Raw genomic sequence first — 21,709 nt, 5'->3', positions numbered from 1 at the left:
TTATTGATTCATTATTGATTAGCCTCAGAATGGCAGTCATTAATTAGCTCAGTTATTTTGAGAATAAGCATATTGGGATTTTAACAATACATCTAAAAATGGCTTAATAGTACAAAATTGTATGTGTGTGCTGATTTATTAGGATTTATTTACCAGTTAGTCAAAAAAAGAAAAAAATTCTTTGCTTTTAAGTTTTATTTTAAGGAAGTTTTTATCTGATAAAGTGAATTATTGCGAATGCAAACTTTTTTAAATGAAACTTTGGTCTGTTTTTAAAGTTTTTCCATCATATTGTCCTTGGAGGTCTTGTTTTGAAGACGCTAACAGGAAAGTGTGTGTGTGTGTGTGTGTGTGTGTGTGTGTGTGTGTGTGTGTGTGTGTGTGTGTGTGTGTGTGTGTGTGTGTGTGTGTGTGTGTGTGTGTGTGTGTGTGTGTGTGTGTGTGTGTGTGTGTGTGGCTGCAGCGCTCCAGGTGCGCACACACGGCGCAGGTAGCGCAGGTGTGCGGGCGCGGCGCGGCTTTTTCAGGAGTTTTCGACTCGTGAATCCTGGAGAATAAAAATTAAAAAGCAAAAGGTTTCAACATGCGTGCACGCGCCTCTGCTCGCAGCGCGTGCGCTTTCGCTCTCACGCAGTTGCTGCTGCTGTGCACGCGGATCACGTCACAGCGCACAGGTAAGCGCTGATTTCAGCTCATTGATATTTAATGAACCGGAAAGTTTATAGAAATGTTGGAAAACTGCGCAAATAAAACGGATAAAAAATGCAAAAACGCGTTATTTGTATTTTTACTGAGCTTTATGATTCATGTCCATAACTGCTTGTGTAAACTGTTGTTTTTAAATGTGTGTAAACAGTTGTTTATAAGCTGTTGTCCATAGACTGCTGTAAGTTGAATGTCGTGTGTAGATTGTTGTGTGTAGATTGTTGCATTGTTGCTGACAGTAGACTGCAGCAGAGGCGTCCCAGCCCCACAGGGGTATCCTGGGGTATATATTGTGGTTCAGAGCCTCTGGGCACAGACACAGCTGAGGCCCCCAGGTGGTCACTGTGTGTCTGTGTCATTGTTTCATGCGTCTTTCATCATGTATGATGTCATTTTGTGACACATTTTTATATTTTTTGACACCTTTATTGCAGACTTTCCATGTTTTTTGGCTCAGTGTGCATCTCTTCATGGGGTCTCGGAGCATCTCTGGGCTCCTTCGTGCTCCTTCGTGCTCAGTGTGCATCTTTTCAGCCTGGCTTCATGTTTTTGCACAATATTTTCTCGTCATATTTTTGATCCTTTATGGTTTTCATGCTGTTTTTCATCATGGATATTTATTGAATGTCTTCAGATGGCGTCTCGTTTTTCCCCCTCTGAGCGTCGATCCTTTCATTCAGGTGTGTGTGTGTGTGTGTGTGTGTGTGTAGGCCGGGGGATTTGCTCTTTGTTCAGATTTTCCTCTCTTCAGGGCTCGTCACTCCCTCCCAGAGGAACACACACACACACACACACACACACACACACACACACACTGAATTCAGACATGCCCGTACATTCATGTAGAAACAGAACTCTGTGAAATGCCTCTGACATGAACTCAAGCTCAGCGTGCTTACTGTACTTCTGTACTCTTTATTTAACGAGCGATCTAAAAGTAAATGAGGTGTGTGTGTGTGTGTGTGTGTGTGTGTGTGTGTGTGTGTGTGTGTGTGTGTGTGTGTTTGATCTGTAGAGTCCAAATCAATCGTTCAAAGACATTAACAAATCACAAGCAACAGTAACTGTGTTTAGTGACTGATGAGTAACTATGTACTTTGATGTACAGAGTAACTCAGTTACAGTTACTGAAATCCGAGGCCCAGTTTAAGCAACGTTTCAAGTGTAAATGCCTCGTTTTTACTTTTCTGTTTCAGAAAAGTTCCGCTTTTCCACAGCAACATTTTGAAAACGATGTATGTTTCCATGGAAACGAAAACGATTTTTGTGCAGCAGAACTGTTCACCACGGCCGTGGTCAACATGGGCATTCGCGGCATTTCGGAAAAGTTTAATTTTCCTCCGTTCCCGTGGAGACGGAGTCGGGGCGTTTTCAAAAAGTTCCGTTTTCGGTGACTCCGAGCACCGTTGTTGTGAAAACGCTCTCAGTGCCAGCTTTAGCGTGGCGAGCAGCCGCGTGCTGAAGAGCAGCTCGTTACTGTGTCACTCAGCTCCTGCTTGACGCCGATAACCTTTCGGGAGGATCTGATTCACCCTCACATGTCCCGACTTATCCGAGTCGTCTCTGAATGAGACAAAAATGTGGCGCCGCTGCAGCCTGAATAAACACGCCGACACGCTCCTCCTGCCTCCACCACGCGTCTGATTCCTCATTAAGTCGGAGTCTTCTGAGAAGCCTCCGTCTTTTCCTGTCAGGAGCTGCTTTCAGAGCGGCACCTGTGGAAGATGGAGACGCTTTTAAAAAAACAAAACGAATTAAAAAAGGTGTTTGATGCTTTTCCAGTTTCCTGGGTGAAGCTCGTCTTCTTCCAGCAGATCTCAGATGCTTGAGGGTAAAAAAAAAAAAGTTGTGTTCCAGGTATTGGAGCGTGATGTGCGTTCAGGGCCCCTCACTGGCTGCTGGCCTCCAGCCGGGGGCCCTTCTGCCGGACTGCTGAATGTGATGTCACGTTTGAAAATATTTTGACCTGACAGGCATGCAGTTTCTTCACGTGTCGGCATCCCTGATATGTTCCAGCAGGTCGCTTCAGTTTGTGGCTGTAAAGACAGAAAGTGGACTTTGTGGATCCTCTTGGAGAAAACGCTTCTCTGCAAACTTCCAATCCCAAGCCACCACTGTCGGGTGTCATACAGTGATTCAGGTGTCATGTAGAGGTTCAGGTGTCAGGCAGTGGTTAAAGAGTCATGTGACCCCTGCAGCAGTAAATTCTGGTGAAAGCTGAGAGACCATCGGATTGAACCAGTTTTTCACAATGAAGGCATCTTAATCCTCTTTAGTTTTGAGTCACATGATCTCATGACCCAGAATCTATCACACAAACACACACACACACACACACACACACACACACACACACACACACACACACACACACACACACACACACACACACACACACACACACACACACACACACACACACACACACACGCAGTAACAAACATATTCAGTCAGAAACAAACAGGGTGTTGTCTGTGAGTTTCACTGCCGCCTGTCTGGAAATGTCTGAAATGTTTCCTCCTCCTTTCACTGCAGACGACTCACACATTGCAGAAATATCAGTCGTTCATTGTTTTACTGTTACTGACTACTTCAAATAAAACTTTACAAGTTACATATGAAAGCATCACTTGTGTTCTTTTCATGAGGTGGTTGTAGTTCCCACATATGGCCACTAGAAGGAGGCAAAGGTCTCTATGAATTTGATACATTAAATGTTTTACAGTTACTAGTTACTGGTTACAGTTTGGATTAGCGTCCATATTGAAAATACTCTACTAGTTACTTCAGGAAGTAACTAATTGTTGTACTTTAAACATGCGACCAGGAGACTTTTAACATATATTAAAAGTAATGTTCTGTTTAACAATTTGTGTGAGTAACCAAAAAGCAATTAATCACAGCTACTTCATCTTAAAGTATTGGATTGGTGCAGTATCTTTATCTAAATGGTTGGTAGGTTCACTAGCTGGGTAGTTAATTAATTGGTTTGTTGGTTCAATGGCAAGTTAAATAGTTGGCTGGTTGATTAGATGATTGTAGTGGTTATTTAATTGTTTTGTTAGTTGGGGAGTTGCTTGGTTGGGTAGTTGGTTATTTTGGTGGTTGCTTGGTTGGGGAGTTGTCCATTTAGTCTTTTTGTTAGTTGGTTTGTTTGTTGCATGATTAGATAATTATTTGTAATGTTATTTGGTAACTTGGCTGGTTAGCTGGTTCGTTGGTTGGTGTTGGTAGTTTTTTTTATTATCATATTTGAATGAAGTCGGTGTCTGTTTAAGCATAGAATTTAAAGACGGAGATGAGGTTGACTTTTCCATCAGACACTCGGTAGTTTCATGAAGTGAGTAATTCTTGTGAGTATGTATCGTGTGTTCTGTCTGAGTGAGTTACTCTGCTCACAATGAAACCAAGTGTTCCATTTTTTATTGTCCCGTGGAGCACTGATCCCACAGCTCTGCTTCCCCCTGGTGGCAGCCCGTTGCACTGCAGCGTGGGCGTGGGAGGAATGTGCAACAGCTGGATGGAGGAGGAGGAAGAGGAGGAGGAGGAGGAGGTCTGTGAGAACCTGGAAGCAGCTAATTTTCCGAGGATTTGTTCCGATGAGGCATCGGAGTCGATCCCCAGAGAGAGCAGCTGAAGATCCAATCGGATCCTATTCCTCCTCCTGCTCCTCCTCCTCTAGTGGACGGACAATCATTATGTCATTAAGGCTTCCTGCACTTTTCCTTTGAGTGACTCAAACTCTCAGTGTCTAAAATCTTGTTTCAACTCATCAAAAGTAATCTGTTACAAAGAGAGAAAAGTACTTGGGTAAAGTGCTGATCCTTCAATTCTGCTCCACATTTCTCTTCTGTAGTCTCAGAGCTACTTATTATGGGATGTCCTCCTCCAGCCTGCAGCTTGGTGCGTTACTGTGGAAACGTCCTCTCAGGGGCGGCGCTTCATCGTGTCCGATCACATGAACCAATCACATCATTGTTCGCCTCCCTCCTGCCACATCCTGCCCCTCCTGCCGTCCCCTATTGCCCCCCTTGCCGCTAGTGGCCCTTTTTTTTTTTTTTTTTTTTTTTTTTAACGAGAGTTCTGCAGCTCTGGAGGAAGGCGGCCACTCAGCAGCTCATCTGTGTCAGCGTCACATCAAAGACCCTCCGACCGTGTTGACCGGACCGCCGCTGACCAGCCGTGTGGACCGAGACGTTTCAGAGGAGCGGACAGAGGCGGCAGTCTGGTGGAAGTCTGGTGGAAGTCTGGTGGGCGTCTGGTTGCAGCATGGCGAGGACAGTCCCCTCATGCCTGCTCCTCCTGGTCCTCTGTGCCGGAACCTCTCAGGCCTGGTTCTGGTCTGAAGACCCGGATCCTGTATCGGAATCTCCCACTGAGGTGACGGGAACGACGGATAGTGCCACCTCCACTGGGGACGTGCTGACAGGAACCACCTTCACAGTTGCAACCTCGTCGAAATCCTCCACAGGAAGTTCATCGACTGGTGCCACCTCTGCCAGGGCCACCTCCACCGGAAAATCATCCACTGGTTCCACTACAACTGGTTCCACCTCTACCAGGGCCACCTCTACGGCAATGTCATCAACTGGTTCCACGACAACCGGTTCCTCCTCTACCCGGGCCAACTCGTTGGGAACCTTCTCTACGGAGAGTTTGTCAACTCACGCAACTTTGTCCAAAACCACCTGGTCAGGTGTGACCTTGTCAGGTAGCGGCGCAAAGCAGGAAGAAGCCAAGCGTGACGGCGTCTCCAAAGATGGGGGAGAAATCCTACACGTGTCGCCGGGGATCCGTAAGTTTGTCCGGGTGGGGGACTTGATCCCGACTTCTGGGACTAGTAACGGAGGCCCGACGGAGAAGGTGGAGGCCGCTAATGCTAACGTGACGCGTATGGCGAGCAAGTTCAGAGGGGAGAGGGTGGAGGCGGCGTCCGGGGTGGGCTCAGGTAGCAGGATTCCTGTTGAGCCGTGGTGCGCCGCGGTGCCCCCTGATTGGCCGGTTTGCAAATGGCAAAAGTTTTTCTCGCTCCCAAACTTTTTCAACCACACGTCAGTGGAGGAGGTGGGCGCGGTCTTGCAGGAGTGGGAGTGGCTTACCAGGGCGGGGTGCCACCACAGTGCGGAGTGGTTTCTCTGCCTGCTGCTGGTGCCCAGGTGCCCCTCCACCCCGGCCCCGGCCCCGGCCCCGCCCACCCTCCAGCCCTGCCGGGGGTTCTGCCTGCTGCTGCAGGACCGCTGCTGGTCGTCCCTGCAGAGCGGGCGCCTCCCGCTGGAGTGCGAGCTGCTGCCCGATGAGGCTCTGGACCCCCGCCGTCCGGCGTGTGTGTCAGTTAGTACCTGGAAAGGTAACCCGACGGGGGGACATGTATACAGACGCATTCCTGGCCTCTTGTTTGTGTGTTTTTGTGTTTGTTTGGACGTCACATTTAGCATGTTTCCAGATAAACGGCTCTTCACTGGACAGTCCACCAAACTAGTTCATATAAAGTTTAATCCAATTACATATATTCCAACTGTTTTCTGTCAAAATTAAAAGATATAAACAGTAATTATTATTATTATTATTATTACTCATGACTTATTTTATTGGCTGCAAACTGTATACCAAAATATATATTCCTAAATAATTTATATTCATTTATGATAAAAGTGATGATCATTTTTACTAGTTTTTTGTAAACATTCAAAAGAAAAAGATCCATTTACGTTAAAGCAAAGCTTGTGGCTTAATTTATCCTGATTCCTAATCTAAATTTAGTCCAGAATTCCGACCTTGAGCAGGCGCAGCTTCAGGCACTTTGAAATGCCCCTCCGGGATTCAGGATGGTCGTCTTTCCTGAGAAGACCTGTGATCTGTGAGGAAACATGCGAGTGCACTCAGATGGTGCGTTCCTGTCGTGATGTCACTTCCTGTTTGAGGAAGTGTGTTTGTGAGTGACGGGTCAGTGATGGTCAGCAACCGCAGCCCCTTCAGAGCTTTGAGTCTGACGCCGTCGGCGTCAGCATCAACATGAGAGGAGCACGCGGAGCAGACGTGACCTCCGGTTTGGGTCCCGGCAGGAAACGCTGTCCCGGGCCCCGTCCAGCTGCTGCAGGGCCTTTTTATTGTTTCAGGATGAACTGTGCTTGATGACAGTTTTAGTCTGCAGGGACGTCAAACTGGGATCTCGCAGTAGTTCACTGGTTTTGGGGACTTTTATGGTCGCCGGCGTCCCACCACCGCATGCCTGTTTTGGCTCATCATACCGCAGGACAATTAGGCCGTCTGTGTGTGTGTGTGTGTGTGTGGCATTCAGGGTCACGGCTGTGGGTGGGAAATCTGTCTGCCGTGGAAGAACAGTGCCAAGTGTGTGCGCTTCCTCTGTGGAGCGATGGCAGCGGTGTCGCCGTCGGCAACAAGAGGGCCTTCTGTGGCGGTGATAAGACGGGGTCAAAGGTCACTCCCCCTCTCTGTGTTTGGCTGATGAAGGATGAGCAAAGAGGGAAAACCTTGCTGCTGTGTGTGCGTCAGTAACAAGTTTCTAACTGGTGTTTGTAACTCAGTTAGTTACTCAGATTTCATTACTAGATAACTTGTTAAGAGTTGTCGAGCTTCAGAGCAGCCGTTATCTCTTCAACTATTGTCCTCCCAGTCACTGCTGTAATCCAGCTGTGTGTATTTGTATTTGTATTTCTGGACAATTTTTGAGTCGTTCGGTCTTTCAGAGAGAAAATTTTAAGTGTTTGTCTGTGAAAATCGGCGTAACTTAGTTATTTTCCCGTCTTGTTTGGTCTGCAGGGAGAGTCGAGCCCCTCTGAGGAGCTCATCATCGTTTCAGCATGTGTGTGAACGCTTCCACTTTCCCATGGACAGACACACACACACACACACCCCCCTCCATCTATCCGCCCACGCCCAGGCCCATAGGGTCGAGTTGCCCCGCTCTCACACTGACGGGGCATTACACTGTCCCTCCGTAACATGATATATGAGCTCATCCGTTTTAGAGCTGGAACATATCCGCCTGTTGTTCTCTCACACACAAACACTCACTCATACAAACACACACACACACAACTGTTAAGTTTAGGAGAAATATTAAAGACTCGTGAGAAGACGTGAGTAAAAGCCACAAAACAGCATGGAAACTTAATTTTAATAACTTTGTATTTGTATCTATTGAGCAAAATAGTAGTTTTTTTTCAGTTTTCCAGTTATTTTAGCGTGAAATGAATCTTTGAGAATCAGTTGGTGTTCAGACTGAGCTCACGCTGGTTCTTCCAGCAGCTGCAGCAGCTGTGCGGCGTCAGACGAGCCAGCAGCAGGTGCCCTCAGTGGGAACACGACCACCCTGCAGAGTGCAACAGGTCCTGAGGGACCCGGGTTCATCTGGAGCCGCGCTGCCGGCCCTCTCTCCAGCTCCACACAGGCTCTCCGTCAATCAGAGCCACAACTGGTCAGAACTCGTCCATAAACGAGCCCCAAGTTAATCCACTGCTCGCCCCAAGCTGGCCTGATGGCGGGTGAAAACTGGCCCAAAACTGCGACTCTGTTCTCATGTTTGATACCATGTTCAACCTGCAGGAGGCGCCACCACAGCACGCAGTGAGTGGATGATGGACTTGAAGTGGAAAAGTTACTTTTCGGGCCCCTTTCAATGTTCACGTGGTTTGTGAGAACGTTGCTGGTTCCCCTTTGGGACGTTAGGGTTTGTGGGAGTTTGTGAGAACTCTTGTAAAGAGCCACAGGAGTCTGCATGCTTTTCGGGGGGGTGGGGGGGACACAACTCAGAAATATTATATTTGCCTTCATTAAGTGGAGTACCTTTGAAAAAAAAAAAAAAAACCCTACCCATACTTTAAAATCTTATCCGATGCGTTTTGGGTTGTCCCCCTGGATTGGTCCGTGCTTGGTAGTTAGATACTTGGTTACTCTGATTAACTGACGGTCCGTCAAGTTCACAGCCAATTCTGCTGGAAGGTTTCCAAGTTTGTTCTCATTTGGAGATTAATTTTAAAAATTTTCTACTTTTTAAAGAAACTTAAAGCTTTTTTTTGTGGCTTGCTGATCATTTCTGTTCCTACAACTGCTTTTTAATGTTTCATTCACACTGTGTGTGTGTGTGTGTGTGTGTGTGTGTGTGTGTGTGTGTGTGTGTGTGTGTGTGTGTGTGTGTGTGTGCTCTCTGACCTTTTACTCTTTGACCTTTGAATCTCTGACCTTTGTCCCATAAGTTGTTTTCAGAGGAGATATATCTTTATGACATTTGACCTTTGTCTCTCTGGTCTTTGTCTCTCTGACCTTTCTTTCTCTGCCCTTTGACCTCTGACTGTTTTACTTTTGTCCCTTGTGTCCCTTTAGAGGAGCCTGTCTTTGTTTTTCCTGACTTTGACCTTTGTCTTGCTTCCTTTGACTCTCTGACCTTTGTCTCTCTGCCCTTTGACCTTTGACTCTCTGACCTTTGACTTTCTGACCTTTCTAACCCCTTGTCTGCAGAGGAGGGCGGCGTGTCGTTGCAGCAGCTGTTGGGAGACCCTTCTCCTGGGCAGATGTCCGGGGAGTTTGGACCACGGGGGGAAGAGGTTTACGCATTTGGCCCGGCGATAGCATTGGGTCAGCCAGCTCTGGCTCACGTCCCCAATCCTTTCTACCGCCATTTCTCACTCCTCTTCCACGTGTCGCCGTCCACGCCGGATGCGTCCGTCCTCTTCTCCATCACGGATGGTGCCCAGAACCTCATGTACGTCGGCGTCAAGCTAAGTGCCGTGCGCGGGGGCCGCCAGAAGGTGCGCTTCTTCTATACCGAACCGGACTCGGAGGCGTCGTACGAGGCAGCCAGTTTCGATGTGCCCAGCATGGTGAACACGTGGAGCCGCTTCTCGCTAGCCGTCTTCGAGGACCAGGTGACCTTCTACTACGGCTGCGACTCGGAGCCACAGGTGGTGAAGATGGAGCGCTCGCCGGACCCCATGGAGCTGGATGCTGCTGCCGGGATCTTTGTGGGCCAGGCGGGCGGAGCAGACTCTGACAAATTCCAGGTAACGACGAGGCCGAGAAAAGTTTTGGAATTCTATTTTCATTATCTGTAAAAATAATGTTGAACAATCAAAGCTCCTCTGGGAAAATTGATCAGGTGGAATTTGAACTTGTCACACAGAAAAACACAGTATGGAATGTTCTAGTTGTCCTTTTGTGTTTGGAGTTGATATGCTGAAGTTGTCAAAGACGACCCTCTTGTGGTCAGATTTGTTAATTACAATTTTCACAGAACTCGGAATAATGTCACTTCCTGGGAAGAGAATCAAGATGCAGCGGAGTGCTTCTCACCTTACAGTGTGTCCCGGTTGTCTCCGGAACTGCAACTCCTGTGTGTGACCTTTGACCTGTGATTTCAGGGGAAGATGGCGGAGTTGCGAGTGGTGGGAAGCCCTCGGGCCGCGGAGCGTCTGTGTGACGACGAGGACGACTCAGATGCAGTGAGTGTTTGTCTTCCTCGTTCTCCGTTCGCTGTCTCTGGGTCCTTCTAATGTCCGTCTCCTTCCGTACTCAAGGCCTCAGGGGACTTTGGCAGCGGCAACGGCGAGCGGACGGCTACAAGACACCGTGCCAAGGTCGGTGTGACGGCGTTTTCATGAGAAGCAAGATATGCAAGAAAATATGGCCAAACAGTTCCGTGCTCAAAAAGCCTTGTTGACGATGCTTTGATGTTTGTTTGCCCCTCAGACCACCCCTGCCTCTTTACGGCCGGTGCCTGAGCCCCCGCTGACCTCCTCACAGGGGAGCAGAGTGAGAGAAACAGGTATCGACACAGCTTCCTGTACTTTGACTCTTCAGTGCCTCCGGTGGACGCTCGCAAGATTACATCCATTTTGAGAATTACTCAGTAACTCGGTCTCTATATAATGAATGAACACACAGCGACTGATTACTTTGATGAAATGAGTACCTGCTGAAGCTGGTGAACTGGGGGTTTTCTTACTTTTGTTGTGGATTGTCATAAAGGTGCTGTCTCTCTCTGTGAGCTGAAGCTGGTGAAGCCATTGACTTCTTGCCCCCTCAGGTGGAGCTGGGGCGAGAGGAGAGAAGGGGGACCGGGGGCAGAAAGGCTCTCAAGGGGATCAAGGCCCCATGGGGCCCAAAGGGGACTCTGGCTCTGGATCCAGCTCCAGCTCCTGGTCTCAGGGGGGTTCGGGACAGAAGGTGAAGCGCCATCACAGCATGAGAGCCTAACGGTAACCTGTGACCTCTGACTTCTGACCTGTGTTCTCTGTATTTGTTTCAGGGAGACAAAGGTGCAAAGGTGGGTCACCTGCTGGCCCTAATGTCCACAGTCGGCTAATAAACTTCACATTTATATTGATTAGGTTCAGGATCATAAGGAGGATCAGGTTTCTTACCCTCCAAAAACCTTTTCCTCCACAGGGGAACTCCGGCTTCGGCTACCCTGGGACTAAAGGTGAACTAGGAGCTCAGGGTCCTCCAGGGCCACCCGGTCCTCCGGGGCCTGCTGCTGAAGTGGTGCGACTCGGGGATGGTTCGGTAGTGCAACAGGTGGCTGGACCGGTCGGACCTCCAGGACCTCCGGGTTCTGATGGCACTGCAGGACCTCCAGGAACTGATGGGGAGCCTGTGAGTAGAAATGATGTTGGAGGAGTTTGAAAATGTTTGAGTTTCTCACAATCGCGTTGTTCTTTCAGGGTGATCCAGGAGAGGACGGAAAATCTGTAAGTTCACTGTTTTACACTCGATCAGGAAAATTTTTCTTGCCTTTTCTGGAAACTTGCAGATCATTGTTTGGTCTGATCCTCTTTCCAGGGTCCTGCTGGACCTCCAGGTTTCCCAGGAACCCCAGGAACTTCTGGGGCCAAAGGCCAGAAGGTGCAGTACCTGCATTTTGATTTGAAACCAGCCGCCAGGTTTAGTTCACTTTGACCCGGTATGACTTCTGCACACTTTCAGGGAGAACGTGGAGATGGTTCACCTGGACCCAGAGGCCCTCCCGGCCTCCCCGGACCTCCTGGACCAGGCACTGGTGATCGGCCTGTATGTCCTTCTGTCGTTTCTTTCTGTCTCTGCTGATGTCCTGATGCTGACCCTTGACTGTGTTACTCATGTTCGCAGACTTTCGTAGACATGGAAGGTTCCGGGTTCTTGGATCTGGACAAATTAAAGGTACATGCGCCGACTGTGTTCCACTGTTGGCTTCCTATGTGGAAAAATAACTTTTCAATTGGCCCTCCAGGGTCTTCATGGTCTCCCGGGCCCTCCAGGACCTCCTGGACCACCTGGACTTCCTGGAACATCAGTGGCACTGGGACCTGGTGGTCCAATAGCCGTTGGACCCCCTGGACCACCTGGACAAGACGGGGCCCCTGGTCTACCAGTGAGTACTTGCGTTCCAATGGTTTTTAGAGTCATGAAGCAGAAGTTGTGAAAGCTCCACCCCTGTTGTTTTTCCAGGGCCGCCCGGGTCCTCCTGGTGCTCCTGGTCAGCCTGGACTCAGAGGAACCAAGGTACAGCCAGACATTCACCAACCTGTCATGACTCAGCCGACCTGGCAACCTTAAACCTTCACCTTCCTGCAGGGCGACAATGGCGAGCTGGGACTTCCAGGAGCAGCAGGGGAGAAGGTGAGGAGTGTGTGTATGTGTATGTGTGTGTCTCTGAGCTGGACATAAAAAGACGTCTGTAGTGTGTGTGTGTGTGGACGAACTTTGCAGCTGTTCACAACACAGTCTGTTGCTCTCCTGCAGCCGTCGGCTCCAGACTCCGGCTTCTTTAGTGGCGTCCTCTCTTTCTTTACTCCATCTTCTACAGTGGGTACAGGGTCTCGGGTGTCCGGGGGTCTCTGCTCTCTTTACCTTCTCCTGTTTCACACAAACTCTTAACAACAGGAAACAGTTATTTGAATCTCTGGTGCCCAACTGTTTTTAAAGTGAAGCCCCTCGGCTCACCTCGAAAGGCTTTGGACCTCGTCTGATCTCTGATCAGTCACATGTTCCACGCCCACTCTCACCAACAGCAGAAGTAAAAGTTTCCCAGCTGCCTGATTGTAGAAAGTATCTTAATCTGGATTTCTTGGACATGAGTGACTCCTTGGACCTCATATTGGGAACCAGAGCTCCAGATGACACCCTGTGGTTTGCTCTTCCGGAAACCTTCACCTTCTTGCACTTCTCTAACTTCTCTGTCCTCCGTCCGTCAGGCTCCGCATGCCACGTTTGATTTTGATGATTTTTGTTTGTCTTTACCAAAAAATGTACCCAAGATTCCTTTGTCTGTCCTCAGGGTGCTCATGGTGACCCAGGACAGACGGGGACTTCTGGGCAGACCGGGCTGGCGGGGCTCCCCGGCCCCATGGGGCCGGTTGGACCTCCAGGGCCACCCGGACCACCAGGACCGCCGTACGGCTCTAGCTTTGTGAGTGAAGGTTTCCGTCTTTGTTTGACACAAATGAAGGAAAAGTTTCTTCTTTAAAATTCAAATCGTTGTGACATTTATAAAGTTCTCATCGAGCGAGGAAACACACTTGGAATTCTTAATTCTGAGTCAATTAAAGCATTTCATGGCAAATAATTCCCATTTCCATCACATTTTTTCCCTGAAGAGCCATTCAAGGTCCATAGAGCAGCATTAATATAGCTATAACATATTCAGTAGATTTACTGGATATATTCAAGCATCATCAGATAGTTTAGTGGTAGTTTTGTGCAATTTTGCAGAAAGTTTGAGTTCTTGTTCTTATTGTTTGTTTTTGTGGTAGATTTGAGTATGTTTATGGTACTTTATTGGGTTTTCTTTGGTCTTCTTGTGTATTTTGAGTGGTCAGTTTGAGTGTTGTATTTTTGTATATTTTGTATTTATATCTTTGAATATCTTTTTGAGGTTTGTTTTGGTACCTTTATGTGTTTTCCTGTTCACACAGAGCGGGATTGATAGATTTGTGGAGAGTGATGGCCTGACAGGAAACAGAGGCCTAATTGGGCCACAGGTAAGCACTCAGCCTTGCTAGGAACTGTAGTCCAGTTCCGTCCAACTCGGCTCTCATACTGTCTCCTGTCCTCCAGGGTCCACCTGGTGTCCCGGGACTTCCTGTGAGTACATGACAGGCACTACACCTACACGTGCTTCTGTTTGTGTTCACTGGTGTATTTTCGGTATTTTCAGGGTAGAGTAGGTTTCCCTGGTACTCCTGGGAGCAAAGGAGCAGAGGGACCTCGAGGACCTCCTGGGATACCGGGTCTGGATGGATTCACGGGGCAGCAGGTAAGACTTCGGACCTCATCATCTGGTTCTGATACTAGTCCTGGTGTTTGTGAGACTGACCAGCTGTCATCTGCAGGGCGAGAAGGGAGAAAGAGGAGAGAAAGGCCCGACGGTGAGTTACCGACCACAAACATCACGTAATATCAGGTTCAGCTGCGTCGGGCAACGTCTGAAAGGCCCTCAAGCCCCTCAAGCCCCGACTGGACCATCATGTATTGATACACTTTCTCACATTGCCTCTTGATCTGACAGGGTCTGCCGGGTCGTGACGGAGGGCCACCCGGCCTCCCGGGGCCCCCTGGGCCCCCGGGTGAGGTGGTGTACCAGCCAACAGGCGATGTGAGTCCCGTGGTGTTGTTACTGCGATGCTGCATGAAGCTTCCTCACAAATGTTCACGTTGTCATCCATAAAATGTGAATTGATCCCAACTCCTGCAGCTTTTTCACTGAGTGAATGAACTGAATCCACTAACAGCCACAGCAGGCTCAGTTTGTGCTGTCACCTCGTACTAACTGACCTAACTCTGTCTCGCTGTAGTATAACGACCTGTATTGGCAGGAAAGTTCAGAGGTGAGTGGAGGCTCGCGGAGCTCCTCAGACTTATCTAACCACAAACAGCACTCAGTCCTTCTCTCATATGTCAGCATGTCTGGTCTATAATCTGTCTGTCCTCTGCAGGGAGGACCGGGCATTCCAGGCAGGGCTGGATACCCCGTAAGTTTCTACATATAAATACATAGAGTGACTTGAAAAGGTGTTCATTCCCCTTTTCTGTGATACCCCGAAATAAAAACCGATGCAACCAATTGCATTGAAAAATCACTTGGTAGACAGTCTAGCTGTGCGCAATCTAAACTCAGTATAAATCCAGGTGTTCTGTAAAGGCCTCAGATGACATTGGAGGCCATTTCTGAATAAAAAGCATCATGAAGACCAAGTATACTTTTGCATCTGGCGAAAGGCAAGTTGTGTTGGTCTCTCACATAAAGTCCACATAAAATAAATCGACATTTGTGGTTGCAATGTGAGAAAATGTGGAAACGTTTGGTGAGTTATGTAACTCTGGCCCTAAACATTTGCAAGCCTCTGTACCTATGTATCTACAGATCTACATTTAGAACTGAGTGTGTATGTTTTCTGTCGTGTCTACAGTGTAAATGTGTTGTTGTTTTTTTTGACCAAGTTTAATGTTCTGTGTTTTAGGGCCCTGCAGGGCCTAAAGGAGATAAAGGAGACACAGGTCCACCAGGGTTCGCCTCGAAGGTAGGATTATTCATTCAATTATGCATGTCTTTATTTTGAAGGTTTGCAGTTGATAAGATTTTTATGTTGATGGCCACTTTTAAACACCATTTTTCCTGACACGAATGATGTTTTGTGGTTTTTAAAAGTGTGTGAGTTCCCAATTCTTTGTTTCTTGGTTGCATTAAGGGCCAAAAAGGAGAGCCGGGCGTTATCATGGGGCCTGATGGGAGACCTCAGTACCTTGGTGGCCTGGCAGGACGGCCGGTAATGTATTATAACGCTAACGTGTCAGGCCTCCATCTGAGCCTGCGCTCAATCTAATGGCTTGTTTTTATGTTCCAGGGTGATCCTGGGGGTCCAGGTCCAGAGGGTCCGGTGGTACGTACTGTCTCTTTAAACCTCCATACTGGTGCTGATGTGGGTCGGGTCCTCAGAAGTTGATGTGTTGTCTTACAGGGTCCTCATGGTCCTCCAGGACAGAAGGGAGAGATTGGCTTCCCCGGCAGACCAGTGAGTTTCACACCTGAACCAACTGGACTGGTCAGTGTGCACGGACTCATACACCTGTGTGTGTGTGTGTGTGTGTGTGTGTGTGTGTGTGTGTGTGTGTGTGTGTGTGTGTGTGTGTGTGTGTGTGTGTGTGTGTGTGTGTGTGTGTGTGTGTGTGTGTGTGTGTGTGTGTGTGTGTGTGTGTGTGTGTGTGTGTGTGTGTTTCAGGGTCGACCCGGACTGAATGGGGTCAGAGGAGAGAAGGGGGATTCTGCAGGTGGATCTGGATTCGGGTATCCTGTGAGTTCCATGACCTTCAGTCTAAAACTAAACTGATTACTTCAGTTGTTTGTCTTGAGTTTGTCATCGTGATTCCTCCGCTGACTGCAACACTCCGCAGGAGTTCAGCCTATGTTTATGATATCTCGCTGAATAACTGGAACTTGTTGTATCTCAGGGTCCTGCAGGCCCCCCGGGGCCCCCTGGACCTCCTGGACCTGCTCTCCACCCGGACAGGACTCGAGTGAGTGTACAGAGAGCAGCCGTTGAGTGTCAGGGTGGAGGATGTGAGGATGGAAATAGAGCCTCTAATGTTGTGATGTGTGTCGTTTCAGGGGTCCGAGGACGACTCCAGGTGGTACTCCGGTCAGTCCCCACATGGTCACTTCCATGGAGCTGGACTCCAATTTCTCACTGCACGTCTGTTTACAGCTGCTGTTTGTTTACAGTGAAGGGAGAGAAAGGGGAGCCCGGACTGTCTACAGGACAAGGCTCACTGGACATTTACACTCTGAAGGTAAACGATGACATCATCACCATGCGACACCCATTCACGCTTTAAGGTCACATCCTGTTTATTTTGAGTTTGTTTGTTTGTTTGTTGAGAATGAACTCAAAGGTGAACGAGGTGTGAAAGGAGATAAAGGAGAGCCGGGTGGAGGAGGATACTACGACCCCCGCTATGGAGGACCAGGATTCCCAGGACCTCCCGTGAGATCATCATTGTTTGTTTATTATTGTCATTATGAATATTTATTTTGTCTCATGTCTTATTGTATCTCATGGACTCTGTCTTCAGGGACCTCCGGGAGAATCCATCGAAGGACCACCGGGCCCTCAGGGGCCGCCTGGATCCCCAGGCAGAGGGTATGATGGCCAGCCCGGACCACCGGGCCCACCTGGACCCCCTGGCCCGTCCCTTTCTGGACCCCACAGAGGCACTCAGAGTAAGTTCACTATAAAACCGTGCAGGCGTGGAGAGAACCCTGCTGTATCGGACTGAACTGACTGGGTTTGTATTGCAGCCATCAACATCCCAGGACCCCCGGGACCACCCGGAGCTCCAGGACTGCCGGGTCACCAGTCAGGGGTGAGTGGTTCTTCCCGTGGTGTGTATCTGTGTGTCTTCAGGTCTCAGATACATGCTCACCGGGGGTCTTTGTGTTTGAAGGTGACTGTGTTGAGGTCTTACGATACCATGACTGCCACAGCCAGGAGGCAGCCCGAGGGCTCGCTGGTCTATGTCCTGGACCAGACCGACCTGTACCTGCGAGTTCGAGACGGAATCCGACAAGTCCAGGTGACCCTTCCCCTATAGACCACCTCACACTTTCTGTAGCGCTCAGACGTCACATTTCAGGAGCAGGAAACTTTTTACTTTGTGTGTTTGTGCTAATTTTGTCTTTATTTTTCAGTTGGGTAGCTACATCCCCCTGCCCAGATACGATGTGAGTCACAATCCACACGACCTGACACAAATACATCACGAATGCTAATGTCACATCCTCAATGCTAAAGCTGAACAACCATGATGTCGGCCCTTCCTCTGTGTTTTCAGGAGAATGAGGTTGCAGCTGTGGAGCCCCCGCCGGATGTTCCTTTCTCTCCGGACCATCACTCCAACACTGGCACCTTCAGCCACAACTCCCACAGTCCCCCAGAGAACCCAGAGACTCAACCACAACCAGACCACCATCATAACAACCATCCAGATCCCAGATACCACCCGGAGACTCACCACCACCCAGATACTCAGCACCACCCAGATACTCAGTACCAGCCTGATCCTCGGTACCAGCCTGATCCTCGGTACCAACCGGATCCTCGGTACCAGCCTGATCATCGGTACCAACCGGATCCACGATACCCGGTGCCCACAGACCCCAGGTACCCCAGTTATGCCGACCGTGTGAACCAACCAGATGGGAGGTCACCATACCAGGACGGCCGCTATGCAGTGACGCCTCAGAGGAGACCACCGCCCCCTGTGCCCCAGACCCCAGTCCACCGTCACGCTTCAGGACCAGGGGTAGGAGAAGACCCATGGGCGGGTTTTCCTGTAAGGGTGAACACATGTGACGGTCTGTGTCTCTCCGCAGCTTCACCTGATTGCCCTGAACAGCCCTCAGAGCGGTTCCATGCGCGGGATCCGCGGCGCGGACTTCATGTGCTTCACGCAGGCTCAGGCCATTGGCATGCACGGCACCTTCAGGGCCTTCTTGTCCGCCAGGCTGCAGGACCTCCACAGCATCGTCAGAAAGCTGGACCGCGATCGCATGCCCATCCTCAACCTCAAGGTATGTCATCCAGCCATCACCGAAGCACATCAGGGACACCAACCACCAACCCATTTAGAACCTTATGGTGCGTAATCAAACACACGTCTGACATATATTCAGCTGATAGTCAACCAATCTCCAAGAACCCCCCAACATCCAACCACATCCAACGTAAATCTGACCATCATCTAACCAATCATCAGCACCTGCCCATCCTCAATTTCAAGGTCATCCAACTGCGTCCAATCATCATCCAACATTGATTCAACCAACCACCAGCACGTGTGGCTCAAACTCATCACAGAAAGCCCCAGAATGGAACCGGAGGACTTTCCACACCATCTGCTCATTTTGACAGCACTAACCACGCAGTTGTTTGTCCTTTGCCAGGATGAGGTTCTGTTTGACAGCTGGGATTCCATCTTCAACGAGGGCAGGATGAAACACAGCGTGCCCCTCTACTCATTCGATGGAAAGGATGTTCTTAACGACAGCACGTGGTGAGCGGCCGATAAAAAGTTCCCTCAGTCAGCCATGCTCAACTCTGCTGAAGCTATGACACAAATGCTCAAGTTATGAAACGAATGCTAAGCTACAACACTATTACAGAACAACAACGGTAAAATTGTAAAGCTCCAGCTATAGTCTCAAAAGAAAACAAACCATTAATATCTAGTTTTTCTTCTGGGTTTCATGGCAGGCCGGAGAAGATGATGTGGCATGGTTCAACCAGCGAAGGTCAGCGACATGAGGACGGGTTCTGTGAGACGTGGCGTGTTGGCGAGCCCACGCTGAGCGGCATGGCGTCGCCGCTGCAGAGCGGCAGCCTGTTGCAGCAGAGCTCCAGCAGCTGCTCCAGCGCCTACGTGGTGCTGTGCATCGAGAACAGCTACGTAGACCAGGCCAAGAGATAGAGACACACACACACACACACACTGCTTTTGGTCCTTTGTATATAAATGTCCTCATAAATATCATTGTATGTTTGCCAGCCACTCCCATATGGTGCTACACACAGTTATCCCTCATGATGACCTTCAGTTTGAGCTCAGGTGACCTCATGTCTGTCCCCTCCCGGCAGCCATATTGGACGTCCACTCTGACCCCATGAGGTGTCCGAAGGCGCAGCTCTGTTCTGCTTTCTTTTGCTGTTTGGGACTTGTTAGCAACCGGAACACAGGTTCTGGATCATTGGTGCCCAAACTGTGGCCCGCGGGCCTCGTGAATAGTGATACTTCTGAGTCTTAAAAGCAGGGGGCGCTAGTGTCTTGAACACGTTAGCTTCTCAACAGAACCAGGCGAGTCTGGAGTAGAAACATGAATATCTGCAACATTTGAAGACTGGCTGTTGTTAAATCTGTAAAGAAATAATTAGTCTGAAAGGGAGAGAATATATAACCTTTTTTATTTGTTTTCGCTGAGTCATTTTAACAAAAACATTAACGTTCCAGCTACAGTTAGCAGGCAAAACGTCTTCCATTTTTCCCTTAAACTCATCCATTAAGGCAAGACTGAACAGGATCATCCACTCCAAGTTTACATTAGCTTCGAAGCTAACTCCTTTACCTTTAAGGCTAACTGGTTTAGCTTGGAGACTGACTCCTTTAGCTTGAATGCCTTCCGTTTTACCTTCAAGGCAACTTTCTTTAGCTTCGAAGCTACGTATCTCCTTCAAGCTTTAATTCTGGTTACTGCTGCTGAAACTGAACATTCACTCTTTGGTCTGCACTGATCCTATATACTCTCAACACTACTGCAAGTTTTCTCCCAAATTACCAATTTCACAACATAATCCCATTTTGTCCGTTTGGCTTTTTTCTATTTTATTTTTTTATGTTTTTGCCAATTAACTTCACATTTTTACTACATCTTACTTTGTTTTCATAATTTTACATGTTATTTTCTTAACATCTTTGTCATTTTGCATTTTGTTTGCCATTTTATATCCACTTTTGTTCTATTGTAATCACATTTCTTTCATTTTGTCACTTTATAGAATTTTAACATTTTTTCCCACCCTTTTTTGCCATTTTGAAGTTTAATTAGACTCTAAACCCTTTATTATTAAATGTTTTTGATAACATTCAATTATTTTACATCCCATTTTGTTAATGATAAAACAATAAGTCATGTCCGATTCTTCCAACGTTGACTCATTGCTGCCCCCTGTTGCACAGTACTGGTATCACTTACCAGTGCGCTGCACCTTTAAATAATCATTTCTTATGGCGTGAGATTCATAAAGAAAACACTGAAATCAACATCTGATGCTCATATTTCTGTGTTAAACTGCTTTTTGTCGTAAACTGAACCTTGTGAAAAGTATTTTGTAATCATGTGTCATCTGCTGCACATCCTATTCACTTTGCGAAGAAGGATGACATGTTCATGTGGTTATTATGAGCAAAAACAAAAGGGATATTTATTTTTGAAAGGTTTTTTTTTATTTTTGGTTTTTAAATGTACTTCACCCGTAACCCGACACCTGCAGCCTTCAGGAGCCCCAAAACCTGGGTCACCCCCAGTAATAAATATTGTGTGGAAGAAAACCTCTTGGGTCAGTTTGTCATTTACACTTTTTTATTCCAAATTACTGCAGTCATGAGTATTGTTAAGTCAATTACATATTGTGCATGAGTAAAACTACACAAAAAAAAAAACTTAAAGCCAGTAATCTTACTATTTGTAATCAGTTCCATGCATCTGTGGCCCCAGAAGCTGTATGATAATATGTACAAGTTTACAATAACAAGAGTTCAAACAGGAAGTGATGCCGTTAAATCAGGAGGAAATTTTGTGTTGCCGTGGCAACCGCCAGCAGTGGTTTGTAGTTGAGTGCAATGACACGAGCACAGAAGTCGGCGAGGAGGCCCACGAAGTCGCAGCAGATGATGTTGACAGCGGCGGTGCCGGGGCCTGCGTGCTGCGCCGCCGCCCAGCGCAGCAGCGGCGACGCAGCCTTCACCGTCATCTTCTTTAGGTCGTCCAGCGGACGCAGCAGCACGCACGCGGCGTCTTCGGTTAGGTTTAGACCGCACACGTAGAAACCAGCTGCAGAAAGACACCAGGTTACTTTCCATGCCGCCAGAGTAACTGTAACTACGAGTGTCCGAGTACCTGGTCGTCCCGCACGCTGCCGCTCCTCCAGGTAGGAGACCACCTTCTGAGGATTGGGGCTGTCGGCGTACCTGCAGCACATGAGAGGCCACCGCTTCACTTACAGTTATTTACAGGGGAAAATCCCACTTCCCACTGGGAAAGTTCCCTGCTCCCCTGTGGGAATAAGGATGGGAAGCTGCAAACGCACCAGTAGGGAATTCCTGGCCACAGTTCAGGACGCTGCACCTGCTCTCTGTCGTATGACACGACAAGCTGCTGACCTTTGACCCAACAGGAGCGCAGGGTGGGAACTTCCTGTCCACACAGGAAGTAGAAGAATGTGAAAGCATTAAGTGTGTGTGT

At 48.4% G+C, this 21,709-nt stretch overlaps 2 protein-coding genes across 7 annotated transcripts in view; one reads left to right on the top strand and one right to left on the bottom strand.

Annotated features, from left to right (window-relative positions):
• Positions 1-477: 477 nt before the first annotated feature.
• LOC308127635 (uncharacterized protein) lies at positions 478-20,789 on the top strand. 6 transcript variants are annotated; one of them, XM_080492783.1, is made up of 41 exons: positions 478-674; positions 9,184-9,725; positions 10,083-10,163; positions 10,239-10,298; positions 10,411-10,486; positions 10,748-10,887; positions 10,970-10,987; positions 11,110-11,316; positions 11,385-11,411; positions 11,503-11,565; positions 11,647-11,730; positions 11,809-11,859; positions 11,930-12,070; positions 12,148-12,201; positions 12,274-12,318; positions 12,442-12,504; positions 12,977-13,108; positions 13,614-13,679; positions 13,756-13,782; positions 13,856-13,954; positions 14,031-14,066; positions 14,207-14,293; positions 14,493-14,525; positions 14,634-14,669; positions 15,159-15,218; positions 15,387-15,464; positions 15,543-15,578; positions 15,657-15,710; positions 15,918-15,989; positions 16,147-16,212; positions 16,304-16,334; positions 16,418-16,485; positions 16,575-16,679; positions 16,768-16,915; positions 16,994-17,058; positions 17,140-17,268; positions 17,384-17,416; positions 17,527-17,997; positions 18,068-18,265; positions 18,638-18,747; positions 18,948-20,789. In XM_080492783.1, the coding sequence occupies exons 1-41, from the start codon at positions 584-586 to the stop codon at positions 19,159-19,161; spliced, it is 4,197 nt and encodes a 1,398-aa protein (XP_080348909.1). In that variant the 5' UTR covers positions 478-583; the 3' UTR covers positions 19,162-20,789. The 6 variants fall into 6 exon arrangements, with proteins under 6 accessions (XP_080348909.1, XP_080348910.1, XP_080348905.1 ...); XM_080492779.1 differs by lacking the exon at positions 478-674 and adding an exon at positions 4,858-5,500; XM_080492784.1 differs by lacking the exon at positions 12,442-12,504.
• Positions 20,790-20,899: 110 nt separating this feature from the next.
• LOC308127574 (PI-PLC X domain-containing protein 1-like) overlaps positions 20,900-21,709 on the bottom strand; it is a 1,906-nt gene continuing 1,096 nt past the window's right edge. Inside the window, exons 4-6 of the mRNA XM_080492705.1 lie at positions 21,555-21,661; positions 21,365-21,435; positions 20,900-21,298 (exon numbers count right to left, since the gene is read on the bottom strand). Of these exons, the coding sequence (XP_080348831.1) occupies positions 21,024-21,298; positions 21,365-21,435; positions 21,555-21,661 (453 nt within the window). The 3' untranslated portion in view covers positions 20,900-21,023. The remainder of the gene's footprint in view (positions 21,299-21,364; positions 21,436-21,554; positions 21,662-21,709) is intronic.

The sequence above is a fragment of the Lipophrys pholis genome, assembly GCF_963383615.2.
Source record: "Lipophrys pholis genome assembly, chromosome: 23".
Lineage (NCBI taxonomy): Eukaryota > Metazoa > Chordata > Actinopteri > Blenniiformes > Blenniidae > Lipophrys > Lipophrys pholis.
Note: the sequence above shows the minus strand (reverse complement) of the source record. Positions and strands in the feature narration are given on the sequence as shown.